Below are 25,211 nucleotides of genomic sequence, written 5' to 3' on the forward strand. Positions count from 1 at the left end.
TCCAACCTGAGTGTGGCTTCATCTTTACAGTAGAGGAGGCCGTGGATAGACATGTCAGAATGGGAATGGGATGTGGAATTAAAATGTGTGGCCACTGGGAGATCCTGCTTTCTCTGGCGGACAGAACGTAGATGTTCAGCAAAGCGGTCTCCCAGTCTGCGTCGGGTCTCGCCAATATATAAAAGGCCACATCGGGAGCACCGGACGCAGTATATCACCCCAGCCGACTCACAGGTGAAGTGTTGCCTCACCTGGAAGGACTGTTTGGGGCCCTGAATGGTGGTAAGGGAGGAAGTGTAAGGGCATGTGCAGCACTTGTTCTGCTTACACGGATAAGTGCCAGGAGGGAGATCAGTGGGGAGGGATGGGGGGGCCGAATGGACAAGGGAGTTGCGTGGGGAGCGATCCCTGCGGAATGCAGAGAGAGGCGGGGAGGGAAAGATGTGCTTAGTGGTGGGATCCCGTTGGAGGTGGTGGAAGTTACGGAGAATAATATGTTGGACCCGGAGGCTGGTGGGGTGGTAGGTGAGGACCAGGGGAACCCTATTCCTAGTGGGGTGGCGGGAGGATGGAGTGAGAGCAGATGTACGTGAAATGGGGGAGATGCATTTAAGAGCAGAGTTGATAGTGGAGGAAGGGAAGCCCCTTTCTTTAAAAAAGGAAGACATCTACCTCGTCCTAGAATGAAAAGCCTCATCCTGAGAGCAGATGCGGCGGAGACGGAGGAATTGCGAGAAGGGGATGGCGTTTTTGCAAGAGATGTTCGTGACACTTCTCACGCTCTTAAACTTTTCGATGATTTTAAGTTCCCTGGCCCCCACCGCTTTATTTTCACCATGGATGTCCAGTCCTTATATACTTCCATCCCCCATCAGGAAGGTCTCAAAGCTCTACGCTTCTTTTTGGATTCCAGACCTAATCAGTTCCCCTCTACCACCACTCTGCTCCGTCTAGCGGAATTAGTCCTTACTCTTAATAATTTCTCCTTTGGCTCCTCCCACTTCCTCCAAACTAAAGGTGTAGCTATGGGCACTCGTATGGGTCCTAGCTATGCCTGCCTTTTTGTTGGCTTTGTAGAACAATCAATGTTCCATGCCTATTCTGGTATCTGTCCCCCCACTTTTCCTTCGCTACATCGACGACTGCACTGGCGCTGCTTCCTGCACGCATGCAGAACTCATTGACTTTATTAACTTTGCCTCCAACTTTCACCCTGCCCTCAAGTTTACCTGGTCCATTTCCGACACCTCCCTCCCCTTTCTAGATCTTTCTGTCTCTGTCTCTGGAGACAGCTTATCCACTGATGTCTACTGTAAGCCTACTGACTCTCACAGCTATCTGGACTATTCCTCTTCTCACCCTGTCTCTTGCAAAAACGCCATCCCCTTCTCGCAATTCCTCTGTCTCCGCCGCATCTGCTCTCAGGATGAGGCTTTCCATTCTAGGATGAGGGAGATGTCTTCTTTTTTTAAAGAAAGGGGCTTCCCTTCCTCCACTATCAACTCTGCTCTTAAATGCATCTCCCCCATTTCATGTACGTCTGCTCTCACTCCATCCTCCCGCCACCCCACTAGGAATAGGGTTCCCCTGGTCCTCACCTACCACCCCACCAGCCTCCGGGTCCAACATATTATTCTCCGTAACTTCCGCCACCTCCAACGGGATCCCACCACTAAGCACATCTTTCCCTCCCCCCCCCCCGCATTCCGCAGGGATTGCTCCCTACACAACTCCCTTGTCCATTCGTCCCCCCCATCCCTCCCCACTGATTTCCCTCCTGGCACTTATCCGTGTAAGCAGAACAAGTGCTACACATGCCCTTAAACTTCCTCCCTTACCACCATTCAGGGCCCCAAACAGTCCTTCCAGGTGAGGCAACACTTCACCTGTGAGTCGGCTGGGGTGATATACTGCGTCCGGTGCTCCCGATGTGGCCTTTTATATATTGGCGAGACCCGACGCAGACTGGGAGACCGCTTTGCTGAACATCTACGCTCTGTCCGCCAGAGAAAGCAGGATCTCCCAGTGGCCACACATTTTAATTCCACATCCCATTCCCATTCTGACATGTCTATCCACGGCCTCCTCTACTGTAAAGATGAAGCCACACTCAGGTTGGAGGAACAACACCTTATATTCCGTCTGGGTAGCCTCCAACCTGATGGCATGAACATCGACTTCTCTAACTTCCGCTAATGCCCCACCTCCCCCTCGTACCCCATCCGGTATTTATTTATATACGCACATTTTTTCTCTCACTCTCCTTTTTCTCCCTCTGTCCCTCTGAATATACCCCTTGCCCATCCTCTGGGTCCCCCCACGCCCCCCCCGTCTTTCCGGACCTCCTGTCCCCTGATCCTCTCGTATCCCTTTTGCCAATCACCTGTCCAGCTCTTGGCTCCATCCCTCCCCCTCCTGTCTTCTCCTATCATTTTGGATCTCCCCCCCCCCCCAACTTTAAAATCCCTTACTCTCTCTTCCTTCAGTTAGTCCTGACGAAGGGTCTCGGCCTGAAACGTCGACTGCACCTCTTCCTAGAGATGCTGCCTGGCCTGCTGCGTTCACCAGCAACTTTTATGTGTGTTGCTCCAAGATTAAGGAAGGCATTTTTGTTGGTCCACAAATCAAACGGATCATCAATGACATGCAATTCGAGGAGCTTCTAATAGGACCAGAGAAAATCGCGTGGAAGGCATTCAAGATGTTGTTGAAAATTTTCTTGGCAGCTACAGAGCATCAAACTACGTGCAGCTGGTTGACAACATGCTTCAAGTACACAAAACCATCATCATCATAACTTGTCACACCAGACAACCAGCCACTCTAGTGTTGTTTGGTTGATGCTGAGCAGGTCAGTGTCAGCTAAATCAGGTGAGAGTGGGCAGTTGCGCAGAACGTGTTTAATGTTTTGCACCCTTTCGCCACGCGCACAGGATTCGCTGGTCTTTAAACCCACTTCACCATATTGTCTCCCGTCCTACTAAATCCCGCTCTTGCTCTGTTGAGAGTACACCACTTCCGTCTGTCAAGCAGTGCCCCGTCTGGTAACATTTCTGTTACCATGAAGTGCAACATATCACTAAAGATTAATTTTCTGCATTTCCATTTAGACTTCCTTTCAAATCTTGCCACTATCAGTGAAGAGCATGGTGAAAAGTTTCGCCAAGACATGGTCATGAAAAAGTTGTATCAGGGCCACTGGACTCCATCAATGATGGCTGTTTATCGTTGGGCACCTGTACGAGAAGCCTAAAACACTAAGTACAAATGAAAATAATCAACAAGACACTTTTAGCTTAGTTGAACTATAGCAAAGTGGGAGCACCGTTATGCAATCAAATGCATTATATTCAATAAAAGTTCAATTCTTGATTCTCCAATTTCCTAAGTGATAAAACTAGTCTGAACTTGTATTTGTGTTCAGCTTCAAGTTGTCTATCATAACTGCAAAAAATTATGAGGAAGCAACACTTTCGGGAAAAATTGCTGTCCGGTGTTACCTTTATTAAGTAAGTGCAGCCAGAATCAGAAGAGCATATTTATGAAAGGAAGGAAACTTGGAGTAATGGACTACAGAATGGAAAAGCATAGCTATCAATAGAATTCTTGTATGGAATTTCATTTTCCTATTGTCAATGTGGAGGTGAACTTTTCTTTTTCCTGCTTCCCTCCATCTTCAAACTGTTTTGCACTGCTTAAAATTACTTTGTGTTGAAAAAAATTGAAGACTGATTTAAATGTAGTAAATATAATACTTTTGATAATGTTTGGTTTCTGTCTTAAATTGAAAAGCAAGCCAAGAATCACCTGTACTGAGGAACTACATATATTTGTACTGCATTGTAGTACCACATCATAAAATAAGTTTATACACTGTTATTTTTATATCAACATAATATTTTTTGTTTTTTTTCAGTCAAAACTGCATTTTGGCAGATGAAATGGGATTAGGGAAGACTATTCAATCTATTACATTTCTGTATGAAATGTACTTGAAGGGAATTCAAGGCCCCTTCCTGATTATTGCACCCCTTTCCACAATCACTAATTGGGAGAGGGAATTCCGCACTTGGACAGCAATGAATGTGGCCGTGTACCATGGCAGCCAGGCTAGTCGCCAAATGATTCAGGCATATGAGATGTATTTCCGGGATGCTGAGGTAAGGAAAACAGATTATAAAATCTTTCAGTATGTGTACTATTACATCTGAGGTAAATACTTATATTGTTAAGAGAGTCTAGGGCATAATTATTATTTCAAATGATTGGTTTTGTAAAGCTTCATCTATTGAAATATTTGTTGTTTCTTTTCGCACCTTGTGGCACATTGGGCTGCATTTTTGCAATTACCGTAGCATTTGTTTGTTTTTTTTAATGAGGCCGAGTTGCTGACTCAACACTCAACCCAACACTGATGGAAAGCGTGCAAGAAGCTGGCTGGCTTCGAACTCAGGACAATTCGCCTTGAAGTCTGATGCTGATGCCACTACAGCACCATCCAGCATTAAAATATTTACAGCTAGTAAAAAGCTATTTCTGTTAACTCAATTATGTGACTTGGTAAATCTGTTAAATTATAATTGTACTACATTTGTTGTTCACAGAAAAACTGGAACTGATAACAAAAATGAAATCTCTTACTGCCAACTTTTACTGCTTTCAACAACTTTTTGCATTTTGTTTCCTGATACCAGTTCTGAACTTATGTTTTATTACTTTATAGTTATGTCCTTTTTTCCCCAAGAGTTATGACCTTCAAGTTTACTGCTTTCAATATTTACTATTTCTTCTGATCTACTGTAATTCAATGAATTCTCTTAAGTTCATCTGCTTTCAAGACTGAAGACAGACGTTTTCCTGCCCTTTTTCCCTGTTGCCTGATCTGATGATCAGCTTTCTGACTGTTTCTCTGCATTGCTTTTAGGCATGAACGTTTTCCTGCCCTCAATAGTCAAACCGGCTTTAGGGAAGTTTATCTGATCAAGAGAACTGAATAACTACCGTAAAATCTCCATTTCTCAATTATAGGGTACTAATTCCAGAAATCAGTGCTCAAGTGCTTTATGGCTTAGGGTGAAAGAGCAGATAACGAAGCAATGACCACAAAAAAACGAGCTATGCAAACCAATGTAACTTATCCAGATATTTCTAGAAATATGAAAAAATGACAGAGCATCTAGTTCAGCCCAGTTATGGTATGATATTGTAAACTATATGTGAGAATAGGGAGAAATCTTTGGAATGGTTATAAAATTGATCTACAAAAATAGTTCAGGACTAAACAGTTTGCAAGATATTCAGAAACTGTAGTTTACCTAAAAGTAGGAAATGCCAGCAAGATTTAAATGCTCAAAAATAATTGATTTCAGACATGGAGGAACTCTTTCTTATGACTGAATAGTTGATAACCAATGTTGAAATGTTTATCCTCTTGTGCACTAATCAGAAATTAAAATTGCGTAGTCTTTTGATTTCATTTACATTATCTCCCTCTTAGTCAAGATGTTCGATTATCCTACATATTATTTAAATACAAAGCCATTATTTCTCTGAATTTTGTAATTAAAAGGTGTTTCTATAATACTCTTCAGCTATTTATCTTGCATTTGCTCTCAACCTTATCCTTTGAGTTTTAGAAATATTTTGGCAAAAGTCATGTAGGTTAAAGGGGAAATTGACTTTGTCCAAAATTTCTATTTTACTTGACTATTAAAACAATTTGTTATTTTGGTGCTACAAATATTTTATCAAAAGCTGGCATTATCAATATTTTTCAGTCCTCGCTGTTCCAATGTCTTTATTTCACATCCTTTTTGTAGCTTATTGATTTGTGCATGTATAAATAGTTTCAACATTTTATTTATTGATTGATTGAGGTACAGTGCTCGATAGTCCCTTCCGGTCCTTTGAGCCGTGCCACCCAGCAACCCCCAATTTAATCTGAGCCTAATGACAGGACAATTTACAATAACTAATTAACCTACCAACTGGTACATCTTTGGACCATCTCGGGTGACTTCAACCAGGTTACCATGGCTAGAACACTGCCCAACTTCACGCAGTATGTGAGCTGTACAATCAGAGGGGAGAGGACTCTGGATTTGATGTACGCTAACGTTAAGGATGCATACAGCTCCTCTCCCCTCCCCCCAGTGGGAAGGTCAGATCACAACCTGGTGCATCTAAAACCCTGCTCCATGCCTCTGGTGAAGAGTAAACCTACAACCTCGAGGACAGTGAAAAAATGGTCAGAGGAGGCTTATGAGGCGCTCCAGGGTTGTTTTGAGGTGACAGACTGGCAGGCACTCTGTGAGCCACATGGAGAGGATATTGATGGGCTCACAGAGTGCATCACTGATTACATCAACTTCTGTGTGGACTGCAATGTTCCGACAAGAACTGTCCTTTGTTATTCAAATAACAAGCCATGGGTGACAAAGGACATTAAGGACATCCTGAATGCTAAAAAGAGGGCATTTAGAGATGGAAATAGGGAGGAGCTGAGGGCAATACAGAGGGACCTGAAAGCCAGGGTCAGGGAGGCTAAAGGCAGGTACAGGAGGAAGCTTGAGTGGAAACTCCAGCAGAACAACATGAGAGAGGTCTGGATGGGGATGAGGACCATCACTGGGTTCCAGCAAACCAGCAGCAGAGGAGCTGAAGGCAGTGTGGACAGGGCCAATGAACTTAACCTGTTCTTTAACAGATTCGACACTGTGGGCCTTGCCCATCCCCCACATGAGTCATCTGTTGTCGGCTCCTAACCAACACATATTCCACCCTCCCCTCCTACCCCTCCTCACAGTCCCCCACCCTGCTCTCATGACTATACCCCTTCCCCACACGAAACCACCACGGTGGGCTTCACAGCTGAACAGGTGAGAAGACAGCTGAAACGTCTCAACCCAAGCAAGGCTGCAGGACCGGATGGTGTCAGTACCAGGGTGCTCAAAGCCTGTGCCCCTCAGCTATGTGGAGTATTTCGCCATGTATTCAACCTGAGCCTGAGGCTCCGGAGGGTTCCTGTACTGTGGAAGACATCCTCCCTCGTCCCTGTACCGAAGATGCTGTGCCCCAGCGGCCTCAATGACTACAGACCGGTGGCACTGACCTCCCACATCATGAAGACCCTGGAGAGCCTAGTCCTGGATCTGCTCCGGCCTATGGTCAGGCCACACTTAGATCCCCTACAGTTCGCCTACCAGCCCCGACTAGGAGTTGAGGGTGCCATCGTCTACCTGCTGAACCGTGTCTGCGCCCACCTGGACAAGCCAGCGAGCACTGTGAGGGTCATGTTTTTTGACTTCTCCAGTGCGTTCAACACCATCCACCCTGCTCTGCTGGGGGAGAAGCTGACAGCGATGCAGGTGGATGCTTCCCTGGTATCATGGATTCTTGATTACCTGACTGGCAGACCACAGTATGTGTGCTTGAACGCTGTGTGTCCGACAGAGTGATCAGCAGCACTGGGGCCCCACGGGGGACTGTCTTGTCTCCCTTTCTCTTCACCATTTACACCTCGGATTTCAACTACTGCACAGAGTCTTGTCATCTTCAGAAGTTTTCGGATGACTCTGCCATAGTTGGATGCATCAGCAAGGGAGATGAGGCTGAGTACAGGGCTACGGTAGGAAACTTTGTCACATGGTGTGAGCAAAATTACCTGCAGCTTAATGTGAAAAAGACTAAGGAGCTGGTGATAGACCTGAGGAGAGCTAAGGTACCAGTGACCCGTTTCCATCCAGGGGGTCAGTGTGGACATGGTGGAGGATTACAGATACCTGGGGATACGAATTGACAATAAACTGGACTGGTCAAAGAACACTGAGGCTGTCTACAAGAAGGGTGAGAGCCGTCTCTATTTCCTGAGAAGACTGAGGTCCTTTAACATCTGCCGGACGATGCTGAGGATGTTCTACGAGTCTGTGGTGGCCAGTGCTATCATGTTTGCTGTTGTGTGCTGGGGCAGCAGGCTGAGGGTAGCAGACACCAACAGAATCAACAAACTCATTCGTAAGGCTAGTGATGTTGTGGGGATGGAACTGGACTCTCTCACGGTGGTGTCTGAAAAGAGGATGCTGTCTAAGTTGCATGCCATCTTGGTCAATGTCTCCCATCCACAACATAATGTACTGGTTGGGCACAGGAGTACATTCAGCCAGAGACTCATTCCACCGAGATGCAACACAGAGCGTCATAGGAAGTCATTCCTGCCTGTGGCCATCAAACTTTACAACTCCTCTCTTGGAGGGTCGGACACCCTGAGCCAATAGGCTGGTCTTGGACTTATTTCATAATTTACTAGCATAATTTACATATTACTATTTAACTATTTATGGTTCTATTACTATTTATTATTTATAGTGCAACTGTAATGAAAACCAATTTCCCCCGGGATCAATAAAGTATGGCTATGACTATGGCTGTGGAAAGAAACTGGAGTACCCAGAGGTAACCCATGAAGTCACAGGGAGAATGTACAACCCCTTATAGGCAGCCCCGGGAATTGAACCCAGGTCACTTGCACTGTAAAGTGTTGTGCTAATGTGCCACACTAATTAAAGGGCTACTGGATGTTGAGCCCATCTACTGGATGGATTGCTGAAATTAATTTGTATTAAATTCATGCAAAAATGTTTTGCATAGCTCTTCACATGTGAATTGGTTTGATTCATCTTAATGTATTGCAGAATTGGAGCATTCCGTATGTACAGTGGAATTATGTTCTTAACACTGAAGGATGTTAGCAATTTGAGGATGAAAAAAAGTTTCTAGTTCTGGTACTGAAGTAGTCCCAGGTCAGGGTTAGTGAATTAGTAGGAGCATCAACCTTGAATTCTATTGCATAAACTCAGTTCCAACTGTGCTACCAATTTTAACTGTTTCTCTTTTCATTCATACATCCTGATTTATGGAGTAGGTAAAGGAATGCTATCAGTATCTTCCTGTAGTGCAGGCTTTATTGGAGTCTTAATGCACAGTTGGAAGTCTGTAGCATATAGCTAGGGAGTTGATAAGTTTTAAAAATGAAGACTGTGGAAAGTTGCCCTTTCAAGTATTGATAGAATGATGTAGTTTAGAAGGATGCTTATTTGTCTTTAAAAGGGCTATACAACTAGTCCCACTTTCTTTTCCTCCAAATGTCTGTAGAGTCCCTTTTTGGAAGTTGCTATTCAATCTAGCTCCTCTTCATTCAGTGTATTCCAGATCGTACTGCCTCATGCAGTAAAAATTGGCATGCTGCTTTTACTGTTTTTGTCCCCATGTACTTTGGTTGCTGAGCCTACTGCCAGTGGCAACATTTTCTCCATTAATATTGAAGCAGACTTGAACTTATCAACTTCACAGCTACACTGGGATGTCTCAATGCACCTGCAGCCGGTTAAACACTTTTGAGATATTGTCATGGTTGTAGTGTTGAAAATTTTCTGATTTTTCCCTAATGCTTTCCTTGCGGCTTTGTCCAGGTTCACTCAAAGATTTCTGTACATGCCCAGGTGTCTTTATTCCTTCATCTATTTAATGATTTATTTATTTTATGTTTCTCTATTTCTTCTCCCTATAAAAATGAATTACTTGACTCTTAATGCTTGTAAGTTCCACCTGTTTTGCCTTACCATTTACGTCTATAACTTGCTGAAATTTGTTGCTTTTACTTTCCCTATCTAATCAGAAAACTTTAATCCCTGAAGATGTCTTAATGCTAACCCATAATGGAATCTCTATTTTCTCTCCAATTTGAAAGATGAGAATTAATTTTTTTTAGATTATGACAACACTCAGTCCTCGTTTATTGTCATTTAGAAATGCATGCATTAAAAAAACAATACAGTGTTCCTCTGGTATGATATCACAGAAACACAAGACAGACCAAGACTTAAACTGACGAAAACCACGTAATTATAACATATAATTACAACAGTGCAAAGCAATACCATAATTTGATAAGAGCAGACCATGGGCATGGTAAAAAAAAAGTCTCAAAGTCCCAATAGCCCCAACATCTCATGCAGACGGTAGAAGGAAGAAACTCTCCCTGCCATGAGCTTCCAGCGCCGCAAACTTGCCGATGCTGCATCCTGGAAGCATCCCGACCACAGTTCGACTCTGAGTCCGTCCAAAAACTTAGAGCCTCCGACCAGCCCTCTGACACCAAGCCCCATCTCTGCCAAGCGCTTCGACCCCGGCCCTGGCTGCCAGGCAACAGGCAAAGCTGAGGATTCGGGGCCTTCCCTCAGGAGTTTTCGGATCACACAGTGGCAGCGAAGCGGGCATTTCAGAAGTTTCACCAGATGTTCCTCCGTGCTCTCACGTCTGCCTCCATCAAATCAGAATCGTTCACTGCCTCCTACCTGACAGATAACAGATATTCATCACCGGAGAGGCCGCGCGCACTGGGTCGCACTGCTGTCTTCTCCTCCCGACTCCTTGCTTTTTCTCCCTCAGCCTATTTTGTATGCAGCTGCTTTAATTCTATGACTTTCAAAGTTGACTTAGGGATTCATAATGGGGAATAATATACAGTATATTGGAATGATAATACCTGACAAGTGGATTAAAATAGTGGTTTTTTAATATCTTACAAATGTGTTAAGAGCATTCGTTGAGTTGCTATTTCATTTCTTGCATCACCAGAAAATCTTATTTCTGTAGAACTAAGCTGTTAATTATATCTGGCCATAGAACATTTAGTTCACTTTGTGCTAGGTCATTGTACATGCAGCAATGAGGGATGAGACACCTGATAAGCAACTTTTCTTGTCCAACGTCTTTAATAGGTAAATGGTGACCCAGTCGTGTGTTCTCTTGCTTAATGTACATATAGTAAATTAATTATTTTCAGCAGCTTTTTAATCAAATTTCTCAATTCAGAAAATAAATTAATTGAACGTTTCCTGTCTTAAGGGTCGTATAATTCAGGGAGCATACAAGTTCCATGCCATCATCACAACATTTGAAATGATTTTAACTGATTGCCCAGAACTCCGCAATATTGCATGGCGCTGTGTGATAATTGATGAAGCCCACAGACTAAAGAACAGAAACTGCAAACTTTTAGAAGGACTAAAGCTAATGGATCTGGTCAGTATATTTTTTGTAATAATAAGTTCTGTAATAATGACCACTGTGCGAATGCAATGTTAGTTCCAGAATGTGCTGCCCCCAACAAATCCTCAGGTTGTGTTGGTTGTTAATGGAAATTGCATATTTCACTGTATGTTTCCTTGTACATGTGATAAATGAGAATTACATCTATCTTGTAATTTTGTTGACCGTGGACAGCGTTTATAACCATGTTATTCAGATTCAATTATTTAACAGATATAAATGTAATGACAGACATCCCACCTCTCCCAGAAGTAACGGGAGTCTCCCGCATATTGATCGTGGCTCCCTGACGCCTGGAAATTATATACAATATCCCAAAAATAGATTTTTTTTGAGAGGGAGAGCGAGCATCCTGATTGTTCTCTCTTCGTGCTAAGAGTGGTTCCCAATCACTGGGCAGCGAAGAAACGATATAATTTGGCAATATGAAACGATATGAGTCAGCTGCACCTTTGCTCATTCCCTGTCACGCACTGTTGAATTTTAATGCACGCGAGGTCATCAGTGACCCAAAACGTGCAAAGGAATGGGTCCGTGACCCATTTGTGAATGTCCCTGGTGAATCGTCCATGCTGGCGCGGGAAAAAGATCAACTCCTCGAGCTTGCAAATGACGGTGGGCTGAAAAGTATGTTTGACATAACATCTCTGCCGGTATTCTGATCAAAGTCAAGGCTGAATATCCTGAGATAGCCACGAAAGCACTGAAAACGTTGCTTCCATTTCCAACATCATATCGCTGCAAAGTGGAGTTTTCTGCGATGAATGCAACAAAAACTAAATTGCGGAATGGACTGGACATAAGGAACCCCCTTCGCGTATCGCTGTCTCCCATCACCCCTCGATAGGACAGTATGTTGCAGGAAAACAAGCCCAGGGTTCCCACTGATTCAGCGATATTGGTGTGTTACAATGATTTTACATGTTTATACGAGGAAAATATGCGCTGTGTGTTTAATATTGAAATGTTACTTAAGATGTTATGATGTTATTGACTTTTAAGTGACTTATAATTCAGTGGTCCTGAACCTCTGGGCCACGAAGAATACAGTGGTGGCCGGAACGCACCCAGCACATCTTTAAGAAAAAAGCCGAAATAAACAAGCTAATTAATTAGGTGCCGCCCCGCACGTAAATGTCGGCCCAAATCAGAGGCGATTGCCGATTACGTCGCCTCTGATCTGGGCCGACATTTACATGCCTGGCGGCACCTAATCAATTAGTTTGTTTATTTCGGCTTTTTTCTTAAAGATGTGCTGGGTGCGTTCTGTCTACCGCTGTACCACTGCATTCTTCGCGGCCTGGAGGTTTGGGACCACTGTTATAATTGACTTATCACTACATTCATGCGAGAAAAATATACGCTGTGTGTTTAATGTTAAATTCGTTAGATAAACCCCTTTAGAAACGAAATTGAGTGTATTAGCCACTTATAAGTGACTTATAGTTGACTTATCACCTATATTCTGGTCGTGTTTAACCCCCCCTCCCCCGTCGGCCGGTCTGCAAGAATATTGTCAATATTAAACCGGTCTGCGGTACGAAAAGGGTTGGGGACCCCTGATTTAAACTAGTTGGCTGGCTGCCATGAAGCTACACTATTGATGTCCTACGTGATGAGGCCAAACTCCCTGTAGACTTGCTTAAAGTTGTAATAGAATAAACATGATAATATAAGTACATATTTTAATGTCACATTTGCTGCATTTACAGATTAGACAAATTCACTAAACAAAGTATTACATACACCCTTGGAGGTCGACGGGTGCGGGGGGTGGGGTGGTACCTCCCTGAAATGGTGGTGCTACCTCCCTGAGATGAGTTTTTGCAGGGTGGGATGTCTGTAACGACATTTATTTTGCTGCTGCAGGAGCACAAGGTACTGCTGACAGGGACACCATTACAAAACACTGTGGAAGAACTCTTCAGTTTGCTGAATTTCTTGGAACCCTCTAGATTCCCCTCGGAGACTAACTTCTTGCAAGAATTTGGTGATTTGAAAACTGAAGAACAGGTATTCAATGAATCTTAAATTTATTTCTGAGGATGTTAATTATAGTATATTCACTATGACAAAGTCTTTTGCAATTCATAGAATAAAATGGAGCAACCAGTGAGCATCTGATCATATCTCAAATCTTCTATTTCCATTATAATAGGGTGGATCACACTAATGCTGGGACTCAAAGACATACGTATGGAAACAAGCCCTTATGTCCATTTAGTTTCTACTGATCATAGTGCCATCTAAGTTAGTTACATTTTTCCAAATTTGGTCAATATCCATCTTAACTTTTCCTATCCATAAAATCCTATCCTTACTTTCTCTACAAAAGCCCTGTATCTAAATGTCCAGTGCTATGCGTTCATTTCAGCAGCAGTATTTTCCACCCGATGAATATATTGCATGCTTGCTTCAATGCTGCCCCAGTGAATTTGTGCTGCAAGAATAATTGCAGGCTTTCTCATGTCACAGGTTGAGAAATCTCAGTGAATCAGAGAAAGACTTGATGCAAATCCAGCAATCCCACTTAATGAGTGGGGGGAAACTGCTGAGGGTGGGGGAAACTAAGTGGAGCTTTTGACTTAGTTCAAATCATTTAAATTTAAATGTCTATTTCATTTTAAATAAAATAATTATTTTGACATTTTAGTGATTCTGTATTTTTGAACGTCAGACATTCTTAAGCACTCAGCAACAGGGGGTACCTTTTGCAGCTTCTGAGCATTCACCTATTGTCAAAAAGCCTCCCTGCTGCATTCTGCCATATTGGGCCGGGGGGGGGGGGGGGAGGGCTAGTTTTGCAGGAAATGTTGCCCAGTGGATGCAAACAAGTAGTGATTTAATGGTAACAGAGAATGAGCCCCAAGGTAGTTTTAAATCTATGCGAAGATTCTATCTATAAGTTTTAATTCCTTTAGGACAATGCTAATTGCTGGAGTATAGGACTTTATATTTCATATAGAAGTATCTGCAATAGTCACTAAATTATTATAAGATCATTACAATACAGTATTTCTACAAACAACATGGTACTTGGAGCATTTATTTTGTAATATCTATGGTGTATAGCATTTTAGAAATTAGATGCGGGATAAATTGAAAAAATGCAATCTATAACCCATTGTCGGTTCTGGTCTGTCCAAATTTTTTGAAGTTACTTTACTACTCAAGCAATAAGGTCAGATCAGAGCCTTTTGATATCTTCAAGTATGTTTATTTTTTTCCGAACAATAAACAATGCTGGAAGAACTAAGCAGCATCTGTGGAGGCAAAAGGTTTTGGTCTTCAGAGATCAACTTTGAAATGCTTACATAATAACTCCAGGTCCTGGTGCAGGGTCTTGAACCAGAAAGTTGATTTGCTCCTTTTGCTTCCTGAGTGCTAATTTACTTGCCTAGTTCTTCTAGCATTCTGTAATTTTGTCCTTGTGTATTTCCCCCAGATGCTGTTAAGTAGCATTTTTTTTGGAATAATTATTACAGGTGCAGAAACTTCAGGCTATTCTGAAACCAATGATGTTAAGACGCTTGAAGGAAGATGTGGAGAAAAATCTGGCTCCAAAGGAAGAAACCATCATTGAAGTAGAACTGACCAACATTCAGAAGAAATATTACAGAGCTATTTTGGAGAGAAATTTTGCTTTTCTTTCTAAAGGAGCTGGTCAAACTAATGTGCCGAACCTTCTGAATACCATGATGGAATTGAGAAAATGTTGTAATCATCCATACCTAATTAATGGTAAGCTCCTTTTTACTGACCATTCTATGAGCAATTTTGCACCTCTGGTACATCAGCTCTTTAAATGACACTAAACATACAGTAAAATTCCAGTGATGTGACATCTGATTATTTGGAAATCCCAACAGTTCAGTACCTGTCTTGCTCATCAGTCTAGAGCCGGGGATGTAGAACGCAAGTGAAATGTGTGGCTATAGCCAAAGTCAGGCTTATAGTTATTGTCACATGTACTGAAATACAGTAAAAAGCTTCTGTGTGCTTACCATCCAGACAAATTGTTCCATTTATGTTACAAGAGAGGGAAGAAAAGAATGCAAAATGTATTCTAACAGTTACAGGGAAAGTGCAGTGCAGGTAGACAAAGTGTAAAGGCCATGACAGAGTGACCAGACATGGAAAGTTCATCCTTATTATTGAGTTATAGCAAGAATTGGCCCTTAGTGGCCCTTTGAGCCGCATAGAGCAGCATACCCCAATTTAACCCGAGCCTGCCTATTCATGGGACAATTCACATTGACCAATTAATCTACTAACTGGTAAGTCTTTGGAATGTGGGAGGAAACTGGAGCACCTGGAGAAAACCCTGCTCAAGAGTTTTAAAACAGCATTATAGAAGCTGTCCTTGAGCCTGGTGTAATGTGTTCTCAAGTGTTTGTATCTTTTGCCTGGTGGGAAGGGGAAAGGAGATGATGACCCTGGTGAGAGGGCTCCTTGTATAATATATTGACCGATGTCTTGAGCCAGCTGGAAGTGTAGATAGAATCAATAGAAGGAAGGCTGATTTTCATGAAGGACTGAGATTCATTCACAACAGTCTTGGGCAGAGCAGTTGCCATACCAAATTATAATGCATCCAAACAGGATGTTTTCAGTGGTGCATCAGTACAAAATTGGTGAGGGTCATTGGTTCATTTCCTTAGTCTTCCGAGGAAATAGAGGTGCTGAATGTTTCCTATTCCTTTTGAACTCACTGGGTTCAATGGAATTTTTAATATACTATTCTGTAACAGGCTTTTAAAAAAGTGATCTAAAAGTGTTTGGGTATTAATAAGAATAGCATCCAGTGGAATGGAAAGTCTAGTTTGACACTGTCAAAGCTCTAAGGATCCCTGATTATTTGAAATTTACTGTATCAAGTTCAAAGTAAATTTATTTTCAAAGTACATATGTCACCATATACAACCCTGAGATTCATTTTCCTGCAGGCATTCACAATAAATACAAGAAACACAATAGAATCAATGACCCATGAAAGACTGTGCCCAACAAGGCGGTCAAATGACCAATGTGCAAAAGATAACAAGCTACAAATACAAAGAAAATAAGAATAAAAAGTAAACAGTAAATATCTGGAACATGAGACGAAGAGTCCATAAGTTGTGAACAGTTCTGTGATGGAGCGAGTGAAGTTATCCCTTCTAGTTTAAGAGCCTGATGGTTAAGAGGTATTAACTTTTTATGAACCTTGAGATGTGGGTCTTAAGGCTCCTGTACCTTCCGGATGGCAGAAGTGAGAAGAGAGCATGGCCTGGATAATAGGGGTCATTGATGATTGATGCTGCTTTTCTGCATCAGTGCTCTATGTAGATGCACTCAATGGTGCACATTAGATTTTCCAGGTCGGAAGAACATGAGTGCGAAAAGTCTGTTGCATCTGAGCATCTGTGCTGAAATTAAAACGTGTTCTGCTATTTGGAACCTTTCATGGGTAGATATTTTTACATATGTGTATACTGTATATTAATATAGCTCCAAAAACTAAATTTAAGGAATGGTTTTCACTACTACTAGAGGTTACAATATATATTCCACCTCTAGGTAAGCTAAACTCGTGTTAATTTATAACCTGGACCTGCACACTTTTGCATTGTTGATCTATGTGGAGAGGAAAATTGTCAAGTCAAGTCACTTTTTATTGTCATTTCAACCATAACTGCTGGTGCAGAACATAGTGAAAACAAGAGAATGTTTTCCAGGACCATGGTGCTACATGACACAATACAAAAACTACACTGAACTATGTAAGAGAAAAAACAAAAACCACATTAGACTACAGACCTACCCAGGACTGCATAAAGTGCACAAAACAGTGCAGGCACTACAATAAATAATAATAGATAATAAACAAGACAGTAGGCACAGCTGAGGGTATAGTATTCACAGAAAATCAAAATCTAAAAAAGTTTTTGGAAATGGTACCCCTCAACCAGCAGGCTCTTGAACCAGTGGGCATAGCTTCATTAAACTTCATTTACTCATCGCTGAACTGTCCCACAACCTATCGACTTGCTTTCAAGAACTCTTCATCTAGTATTCTCGATATTTATTGCTTATTTGTTTTCTCTTTTGTATTTGCACAATTTCTTGTCTTTTCCACATTAATTGTTTGTCCTTTTGGGTGCATTCTTTCACTGATTCTATTATGGTTCTTGGATTTACTGAGTATGCCCGCAAGAGAATAAATCTCAGGGTTGTAAATGGTGACATGTATGTATGTGATAATAAATCTACTTTGAACATGCATGGTTTTATATGTATTCTTTTCTGCTGAATTTTAAGATGGAAAGAGATTAATTTTGAAACTTCTGTTTAAAGGACTTCACAACCAATTAATTTTGAAAACCACAGGCAGTTTTGAGGGTCCATTATTAAGAGCGTGATGGTGGCAGAGAATTTGCATATACTCAAAATGATTGTTTTTTTTTTCGGACATTGATGCAAGAGAATTTACTTTTCTTCAGTAAATAGTGTCATCAGATCTTACTAGTTTTATTAAGCTGGGTAGGTAATTGGGGCCTGTGGGTGGTGAAGTTTGTGCATTATGCAATGCCTTATTCCCTGAATATTGTAGTAGTTTTGGTGTTCTTTGCAATTTTTCAAGACAGATGAAACAACGTACAATGGTGAAAAGGGCTTTTGGCATGCTGGCCTTTATTGGTCAGGGTATTGAGTATCGAAAGTGAGATGTTATTTTGCAGCTGTACAAGATATTGGTGAGGTCACACCTGGAGTATTGTTCTTAGTTTTGGTCACAATGCTATAGGAAAGATGCTATTAAGCTGAAAAGAGTAAATAAATTATTTGAGGATGTTCCCAGAACTCAGGGGAGAGGCTTGGCAGGCTAGGTATTTATTCCATGAAGCATAGGAGACTGCGAAGTATTCTTAGGGGTATGTAACATCATCAGGAACACAAAATCCAGAGTTTTTCCCAGGGTTGGGGAATCAAGAACTAGAGAACATTGGTTCAAGGTGAGAGTAGAAAAAAATAATAGGAACCTGGATGGCAACACTTTCACACAGAAGGTGATGTATGTATGCAATGAGCTGCTAGAGATGTGGTTGAGGCAAGTACAATAACAACATTTAAAAGGCATTTACACAAATACATGGACTGAAAAGATTAGAGGATGCATATCAATTGCTGGTAAATGGGACTATCTGAGATGGGTATCTTGATCAGCGTGGACAAGCTGAGCTGAAGAGCTAGTTTCTGTACTCAATGACACTATGACAAAATTGTGACAGGCCTGCATTTTAGGGTTAGGCTTTTTAAATTGTGGTTAAATGTATTCATGAGGGAATTTAAGCACTGATGACTTTAATACTTTCTCCCTCCTAGCCATTTTTTAATTTGAAAAAGGGGGATAAGAGTGAAAACAATGTCACTGCCAGAAATTGGTTAAGATTAGACCACAACAAAATAGTTCCATTGTAATTTTATTTGGGATCAACCATACCGTCTGTAAGGCAGAGTGCCAAAAGCTGCGGCAAGCCGTTTTGTGGCAGCAGGTCCCAGCAGCAGTTAAACTGAGCACAATAGCTTTTAAAAGTTACAGATGTTCTTGAAAGCTTCAAGTTGATATTTTGAATTGGCTTTAATGTCAATGCTATTTCACTGTTGAAAGAGCCCTTCTTAACCTCTTGAATTTCTCCTCATTTCCACTCTAAATCCTTCTCAAACCTCATCTTTTCAACAAAGCCTTCAGTGGTCCCATAAAACTGTCAAAAGAACTCAAGAATAACAATTTGCCATTTGAAATTCTACTATTTTGAATTAGCAATATTGATTTATGTTGTATGAAATTGACAGTGAAGTCAAATAAACCACCAGGAAAAATTGGTGTAAGTAGCATGAAATTTTAGATTTAGTTTCTTCAGAGCAAAAGCTGTGCTTAAAGAGCTCATTTATATACTCCAGAAATTTTCAATAGGTTTATCTATAAAATGAAAAATGGGTTTCAATAGGTTTAGTAAATAAGTCAGTTTTGTAAAGTTTAGATGCTCTGCCAACTTATGGTGATAATGTGGTTTACTGCTTATTGACCAACATTCTCTTTAAATTATTTTATTGTCCACTGATAATTAAGAATCCTTTTCTGCTGAGTGATCTTAATTGAATTGATTTAGCAAAGTGTAGTAGCCTGTAAGTAGCATATAAAATTGTTACATCATTCAATAGCACTAAAACGACTTGGGCTTTTTTTGTTCAATAGTTGGAGTTGAATTAAATGGGAAACTTGCATTAAGTACCTTTCGAGTCAAATTTTTGCTTGGTAATTTCTTCTTTGCTGATAGCACTGGCACTCATTTTTCCCCCATATGTGAAAAGTTATTAAATATATATTGAATTTTTAGTTCACTTAATTCTCCCTAATGAATGCATTATGAATGAGGGGACCTACAGGAATTGTAGATTGTTGCTTTTGTAAATTTGTCTCAAGATTTTGGCTTCTGATAACTTGTTTGTTCTGATATGATTCTGGTTTTGTTTTCTCATATTTGGTTTGCATAGGTGCTGAAGAGAAGATTTTGGAAGAATTTAAAGAAACTCATAATCCTGATGCACCAGATTTTCAGCTTCAAGCTATGATTCAAGCTGCTGGTAAGCTTGTGCTGATTGACAAGTTGCTGCCAAAACTGAAGGCTGGTGGCCACAAGGTGCTTATATTTTCCCAGATGGTGCGCTGCTTGGATATTCTTGAGGACTACCTCATTCAGAGAAGGTGAGACTAGTGGTGTTCCAAATGAAAATTATTAATTAATGCTTGTGAGTTGGTCCAAAAATCTAAAATTTTAATACAAACATACATTGTTAATTTAGAGAAGCACAGTATCAGATCTGTGCTGTTGAAGTAAAAAATATCGAATAATAAACTTAGTACCTTTCAGTGCTACTTTGAGAAGTTAGGATGCCTTGATAATTTTGTAACTGAACAAATCCAGCATTTGAATTGGGGAATAGATTTTGAAGCTTTAAGGTTATTTATTTTACCCTTATGAGATTAGATATTCATTACCTTAACTTCCAATCCCTACATCCACAGTAATAATTTGAGTTCCTTTAAATCTGACAAAGTACAGTATGCTGTTGAAATACGTCATTAAACTTTTTTCATACAGTATAAAAGGCAAATGAAACAAATAATTCTTATTGTGCCCTATTTAAACTTCAATGTTCTTAAAGTTGCTTTATGATATTGTGGGCAAAATAATAGTTTTTCTTGGTTGCAAAACAGGAAACCACTAAGAATTGCATGAAATTAACTGATGGATGCTTAAAGTATGCAAAACAACTTGTATTTGTAGTTTCTCAGATAAAAGTACAGTTTTAATGTAAGATTATCGATAGTGAAAAGCATATGGCAAAGACTATGATGAACGTTATGATGGTACTGGACAAAAAAAACTTATGGATTTTTTAAAATCAAATTTAGCAGGACTGCAAAGGTGAAAAAGTCACAAAACTAATATTTCAACATTGGTGCATAATAAAGTTGCACCAGCTGTGCTCCTTTGTGATTTTTACAGTTTTGCCTTTGCTGTGTTAAAGGACTGCATGGTGAGAAGGTCTGCTTTAGGCTGGTACAAGCATTGTTTCCAGCTTGGAATATGTTTACTTTTGACTTTAGGGGATGTGCATTGTATAGTTGATTGCAAAGTGAGATGTAAAGTACAATAAAGTCTCAAATATGTTATTGCCCCTGCATGCATTTTGCACTTCCCCGTACCCATTTTTTTTAAAAATGAAAGTATTTATTTACTTATTTTAGCCAAAAAGTGTTAAGGTGGTGTGCAGATAAAACTCAGAGCAAAGTATCTCCAGAACCATGATCAGTTTGCTCAAAATACACTTTTAAAAACCTGAGGAAACAAAAAATGTGGTTACGTTTTGTAAAAGAAAGCCAAGAACGGAAAATGATTACAAATTTCTTGCATTCATCAATCTTGATATTTAAGGACAAAAAACAAATCCAGGAAAAAAGAAACAATAAATTGCATCTGTGAAAAGAGAAACCAATGAATGTTTAGTGGTAATAACCCCTCTTCAGAACTCCCTCTTTCCAAAGTTGCTGCTCAACCAGCTGAGTTGTTCCATTATTTGTTTTTGCTTCAGATTCCAGCATCTGTAGCTCTGTTCTCCATTAATTGACAAGAGAACTAACTGATCATCCTCACTGGCTTTGCATTTACTCAAGACATACTAAGATGTGATATTTTGGTAGAAGTTAATGTAAGCTGCTATTAAAAGTGTAACATGAGCTCCTATTGAATAGAGCAAGATGTGTCAAGACTTTCCAAGTAGTAGGTGCCAACAATGTTTTGGCCTTAAATTGATGAATTATTAAGATGGTAAAACTATGAAAATAATTTCTACACTCCATGCCCCTGTAAAAATGTTGGATATAAGGAGACCTTTGTCCATTTTTAGTCTGTCCTTTACAGTTGTGATAGCTCAAGGTTCATAATGCAGGCAATTCTTACACACCACTATGGAAATCTTTCATGTGTAAATCAGGTGAAATATTCCCCTCAAATTCAGACAAATAAATGGCAAACTTGGCGATGCATATCAATATTGAGAGTTAAAATTGAAATAAAAATTGAAAATGTTCTCTGTATCAAAAAATCTCTTAACTGTTGATAATTCTGTATTAAGGAGACACCAATGATGTGTTGTAGTTGAACTTGAGTATACAAGGACATTTTTGTCATCAAAATCTAATGATCAAAGCATTTAAAATTTCTCCTTTTATGGAAGGTTTTTAATTTTTTTTTCATTCATGGGAAGAACAGCCTGCCTTGCGCATTCCAAATTGCCAATGCTAGAAGGGGGTGGTGGGGAAGAGGGAGCTTCTATGTGCACCATAAATATTAACAAAATCTGGCAAGTAGCAGCTTTTGAACTTTGATACAGTATGTTAGATGAATGTTAATTTTTAATCCAAAAATTACTTTCTAGACACCTGTATGAGCGCATTGATGGTCGTGTAAGGGGGAATCTTCGACAGGCAGCAATAGATCGTTTCTCAAAACCTGACTCGGATCGTTTTGTTTTCCTGCTTTGCACTCGTGCTGGAGGTTTAGGGATTAACCTTACTGCTGCTGACACCTGCATCATCTTTGATTCTGACTGGAACCCACAAAATGATCTCCAGGTGAGAATTGTTTGCAAATTTCCATTTGTCTGATGTATTCAATTATGTTTTAGCAAGAGGCTATGTCTTGAAGATAGATTGATACTGTCTACTAAAAAAATGTTCCATTCCGACCAGGCTCAAGCTCGCTGTCACAGAATTGGGCAAAGTAAAGCAGTGAAAGTGTATAGATTAATAACAAGGAATTCTTATGAAAGAGAGATGTTTGATAAAGCCAGTCTTAAGCTTGGATTGGACAAAGCTGTTCTACAATCAATGAGTGGACGGGAAAATAGTGCTAATGGGGTATGCATTTTTGTATAATATTTCACTGTTTCAAACTAATTTTCTCAAGCAATTGGACTTGTAAATAGCTTTGTAAGAGCATTATTTAAAATTTAAAATATGCAGATGCAGCAACTGTCCAAAAAGGAAATTGAGGATCTTCTGAGGAAAGGAGCATATGGTGCCCTGATGGATGAAGAAGATGAAGGGTCAAAATTCTGTGAGGAAGATATTGACCAGATTCTTTTAAGACGTACTCATACAATTACTATAGAGTCTGAAGGAAAAGGGTCTACTTTTGCCAAGGTAAATATATTTAACCAAGAATAAATCTGGAGATGTGTTAAAAGCATATCAAAGGAGTACAAAGGTCAAGATACTAAATAAAATTGCTGTGAAGTAAATTGTGTAGAATCTTCATAACAATAAGATTTTGTTTCATTCAGGCTAGCTTTGTGGCTTCTGGAAATAGAACAGATATTTCCCTTGACGATCCTAACTTTTGGCAAAAGTGGGCAAAGAAAGCAGAACTGGATATAGATGCAATAAATGGAAGGGTAAGCAACATTAAGTCTTGTGTATCATATTTTAAAAATAAAAAGCTGGTTGATATATAGGCTCACCTGTGCTGTCTCCTGTTGTAGAACAATTTGGTGATTGATACACCAAGGGTAAGAAAACAAACAAGACACTACAATGCTATCAAGGAAGATGAACTAATGGAATTTTCTGATTTGGAAAGTGAGTCTGAAGAAAAGACTGGGAAGCCTCGTAGACCACAGGACAGGTCCCATGGTTATCCAAGGACTGAGTGTTTTAGAGTGGAGAAGAACCTATTGGTATATGGGTGAGTTACAGAATACATTTAAGTGGGAACTTCCAATTTGTAAAGTATGTTCTCTCCCTGAATGGTTTTCTTAGAGGGCTGTCAGTTTATATTCATATACACCAGGATGCAATGAAAGTCCTTGATTGCATGGAAGTTCACAGGGTAAACAGTGTATATTATAATAATCAATACACCAACAAGTACAATGACAAACTTAAATTTGGTGCAGAAATTGTAGTGTAATTGAAGTAGTGCGAAAAGAAATGCTAAAGTGACAATAGCAGAATAATGGAGAGGTAGTGGTAAGAGTCCAAGAACATGGCACCAGCAAGAAGGGAATGTGAAATAAATCAGTTTTGAATACTGATCCTTCTCTTAGCAATTTACCAGGAAGTAAACAAACTGATTGCTGAGGTTTTTATTTTATCTTCTGCAAGCATGATATCATGTTCCCATTTTTTACACCTTTAATCATTAGCCATAAAGAATGAGCATGAATTGGACAGTAATGACTGAGAAGTAGCAGCTCTGTTAACTTCAGGACCATAGAGGAGACAACTTGTGCAGCAGTCAGTTTCAGCAAGTATGGCTGTGTGCCGAATGCAGCCAGAAATGCTCTTTTAAAAGGTGCCAAATAATTTTCACTGTGATCTTCCACTCAGCAGTTTGTTTGAACCTTCTGTCTTTGTTTCATTGCATATCTACTGAAAGCCATAATTTGGTTAACTTATAGAGAAGTGTACCAGTTTTACTTCAGCCTGTGATCAAGGGGAAGTGCTATCTGCAAAAGCCCAAAGTACAACATGGATAAATACTAGACCACATTTTAAGATGCTTTAACTAAAAATGGTATTTTCCTGTATTTGAGCTACTGTGCTACATTCCTTCCAATTGAAATAATCGGCCGGCTGGACTTGGATCAGGTTAACCTTGCACCGATTGTACAGGAAGATTTTTTTTTGCCTTAGGCTGGGAAATCTCTGAAAGTTCAGACTTCCTCCCTTGGTTTCATGAGGAGTCCACCAGAAGAATGCAGTTGTCTCTGGGTCAAAGGTCAGCTGAGCAAAAGTTCAGAACTTCCACTTTCCTGTGGAATTCCTGACCTTGCATTTGTTAATATGGAAATACTCCAGCAGTTACAGGCATAACTTAATTGTAAGATGAACGTGAGTACTTCTCTCCCTCAAAGAAAGAACCGGTAAATAATATGCAGAGGGATCTGGTTTATTGTTCATTATAATTATTTGCATGATGAACATGCAAGTGCACCAAGCAGATAAGCAGGCAAATTATATGGTGGTCTTTACTGTAAAGGAATTGGACTTCAGAGGTAATAGAATCCTTATTGGATATGATGTCATTACTATTTGGGGTACTCATTTTCATAGAGAATTCATAGGTCTTGTATTTTGTGTAAGATGAATTTACTACATATATTTCAGGATCAGATTTATTTGATGAAAAGAGAAATCAAGAAAGATTGACTAGACTTGAAGTTAAATAAAATATCGTAGTAGTAGCTCTTTAAGCCACTCAGTTATTCAGCAAAATTTACCTACTTTATCCCACACAGAAATTTATTAATTCCTATTTTATGAATCAGTGGCTATGACTCAACATTGGGGTAGAAAATTCCAGGGATGGTGCTTGTGCTGTGCTTAGCACTGCAATTATGAGTATAGAGAGAATAGAGCAGTGGACTAAGCATATATTCTTGAAGTGCATCTGTGTTGATTGTCTCCGAGGAAGAGATCTTATCACTGATCCATGCTAGCTGTGTCTTCATCGGGGGAGTCGAGGATCCATTTGCAGGAGGTTCAACTTTCCAGG

At 40.2% G+C, this 25,211-nt stretch overlaps 1 protein-coding gene across 4 annotated transcripts in view; it reads left to right on the forward strand.

The window, feature by feature from the left end:
- chd7 (chromodomain helicase DNA binding protein 7) overlaps positions 1-25,211 on the forward strand; it is a 236,865-nt gene that overhangs the window by 160,948 nt on the left and 50,706 nt on the right. For all 4 annotated transcript variants that reach the window (XM_063064050.1, XM_063064060.1, XM_063064079.1 and 1 more), the window contains exons 12-21: positions 3,917-4,160; positions 10,906-11,082; positions 12,979-13,122; positions 14,595-14,850; positions 19,645-19,855; positions 22,093-22,288; positions 22,406-22,573; positions 22,679-22,858; positions 22,999-23,109; positions 23,197-23,399. In XM_063064050.1, coding sequence (XP_062920120.1) covers positions 3,917-4,160; positions 10,906-11,082; positions 12,979-13,122; positions 14,595-14,850; positions 19,645-19,855; positions 22,093-22,288; positions 22,406-22,573; positions 22,679-22,858; positions 22,999-23,109; positions 23,197-23,399 — 1,890 coding nt within the window. The remainder of the gene's footprint in view (positions 1-3,916; positions 4,161-10,905; positions 11,083-12,978; positions 13,123-14,594; positions 14,851-19,644; positions 19,856-22,092; positions 22,289-22,405; positions 22,574-22,678; positions 22,859-22,998; positions 23,110-23,196; positions 23,400-25,211) is intronic.

This window comes from Mobula hypostoma, chromosome 1, assembly GCF_963921235.1.
Source record: "Mobula hypostoma chromosome 1, sMobHyp1.1, whole genome shotgun sequence".
Lineage (NCBI taxonomy): Eukaryota > Metazoa > Chordata > Chondrichthyes > Myliobatiformes > Myliobatidae > Mobula > Mobula hypostoma.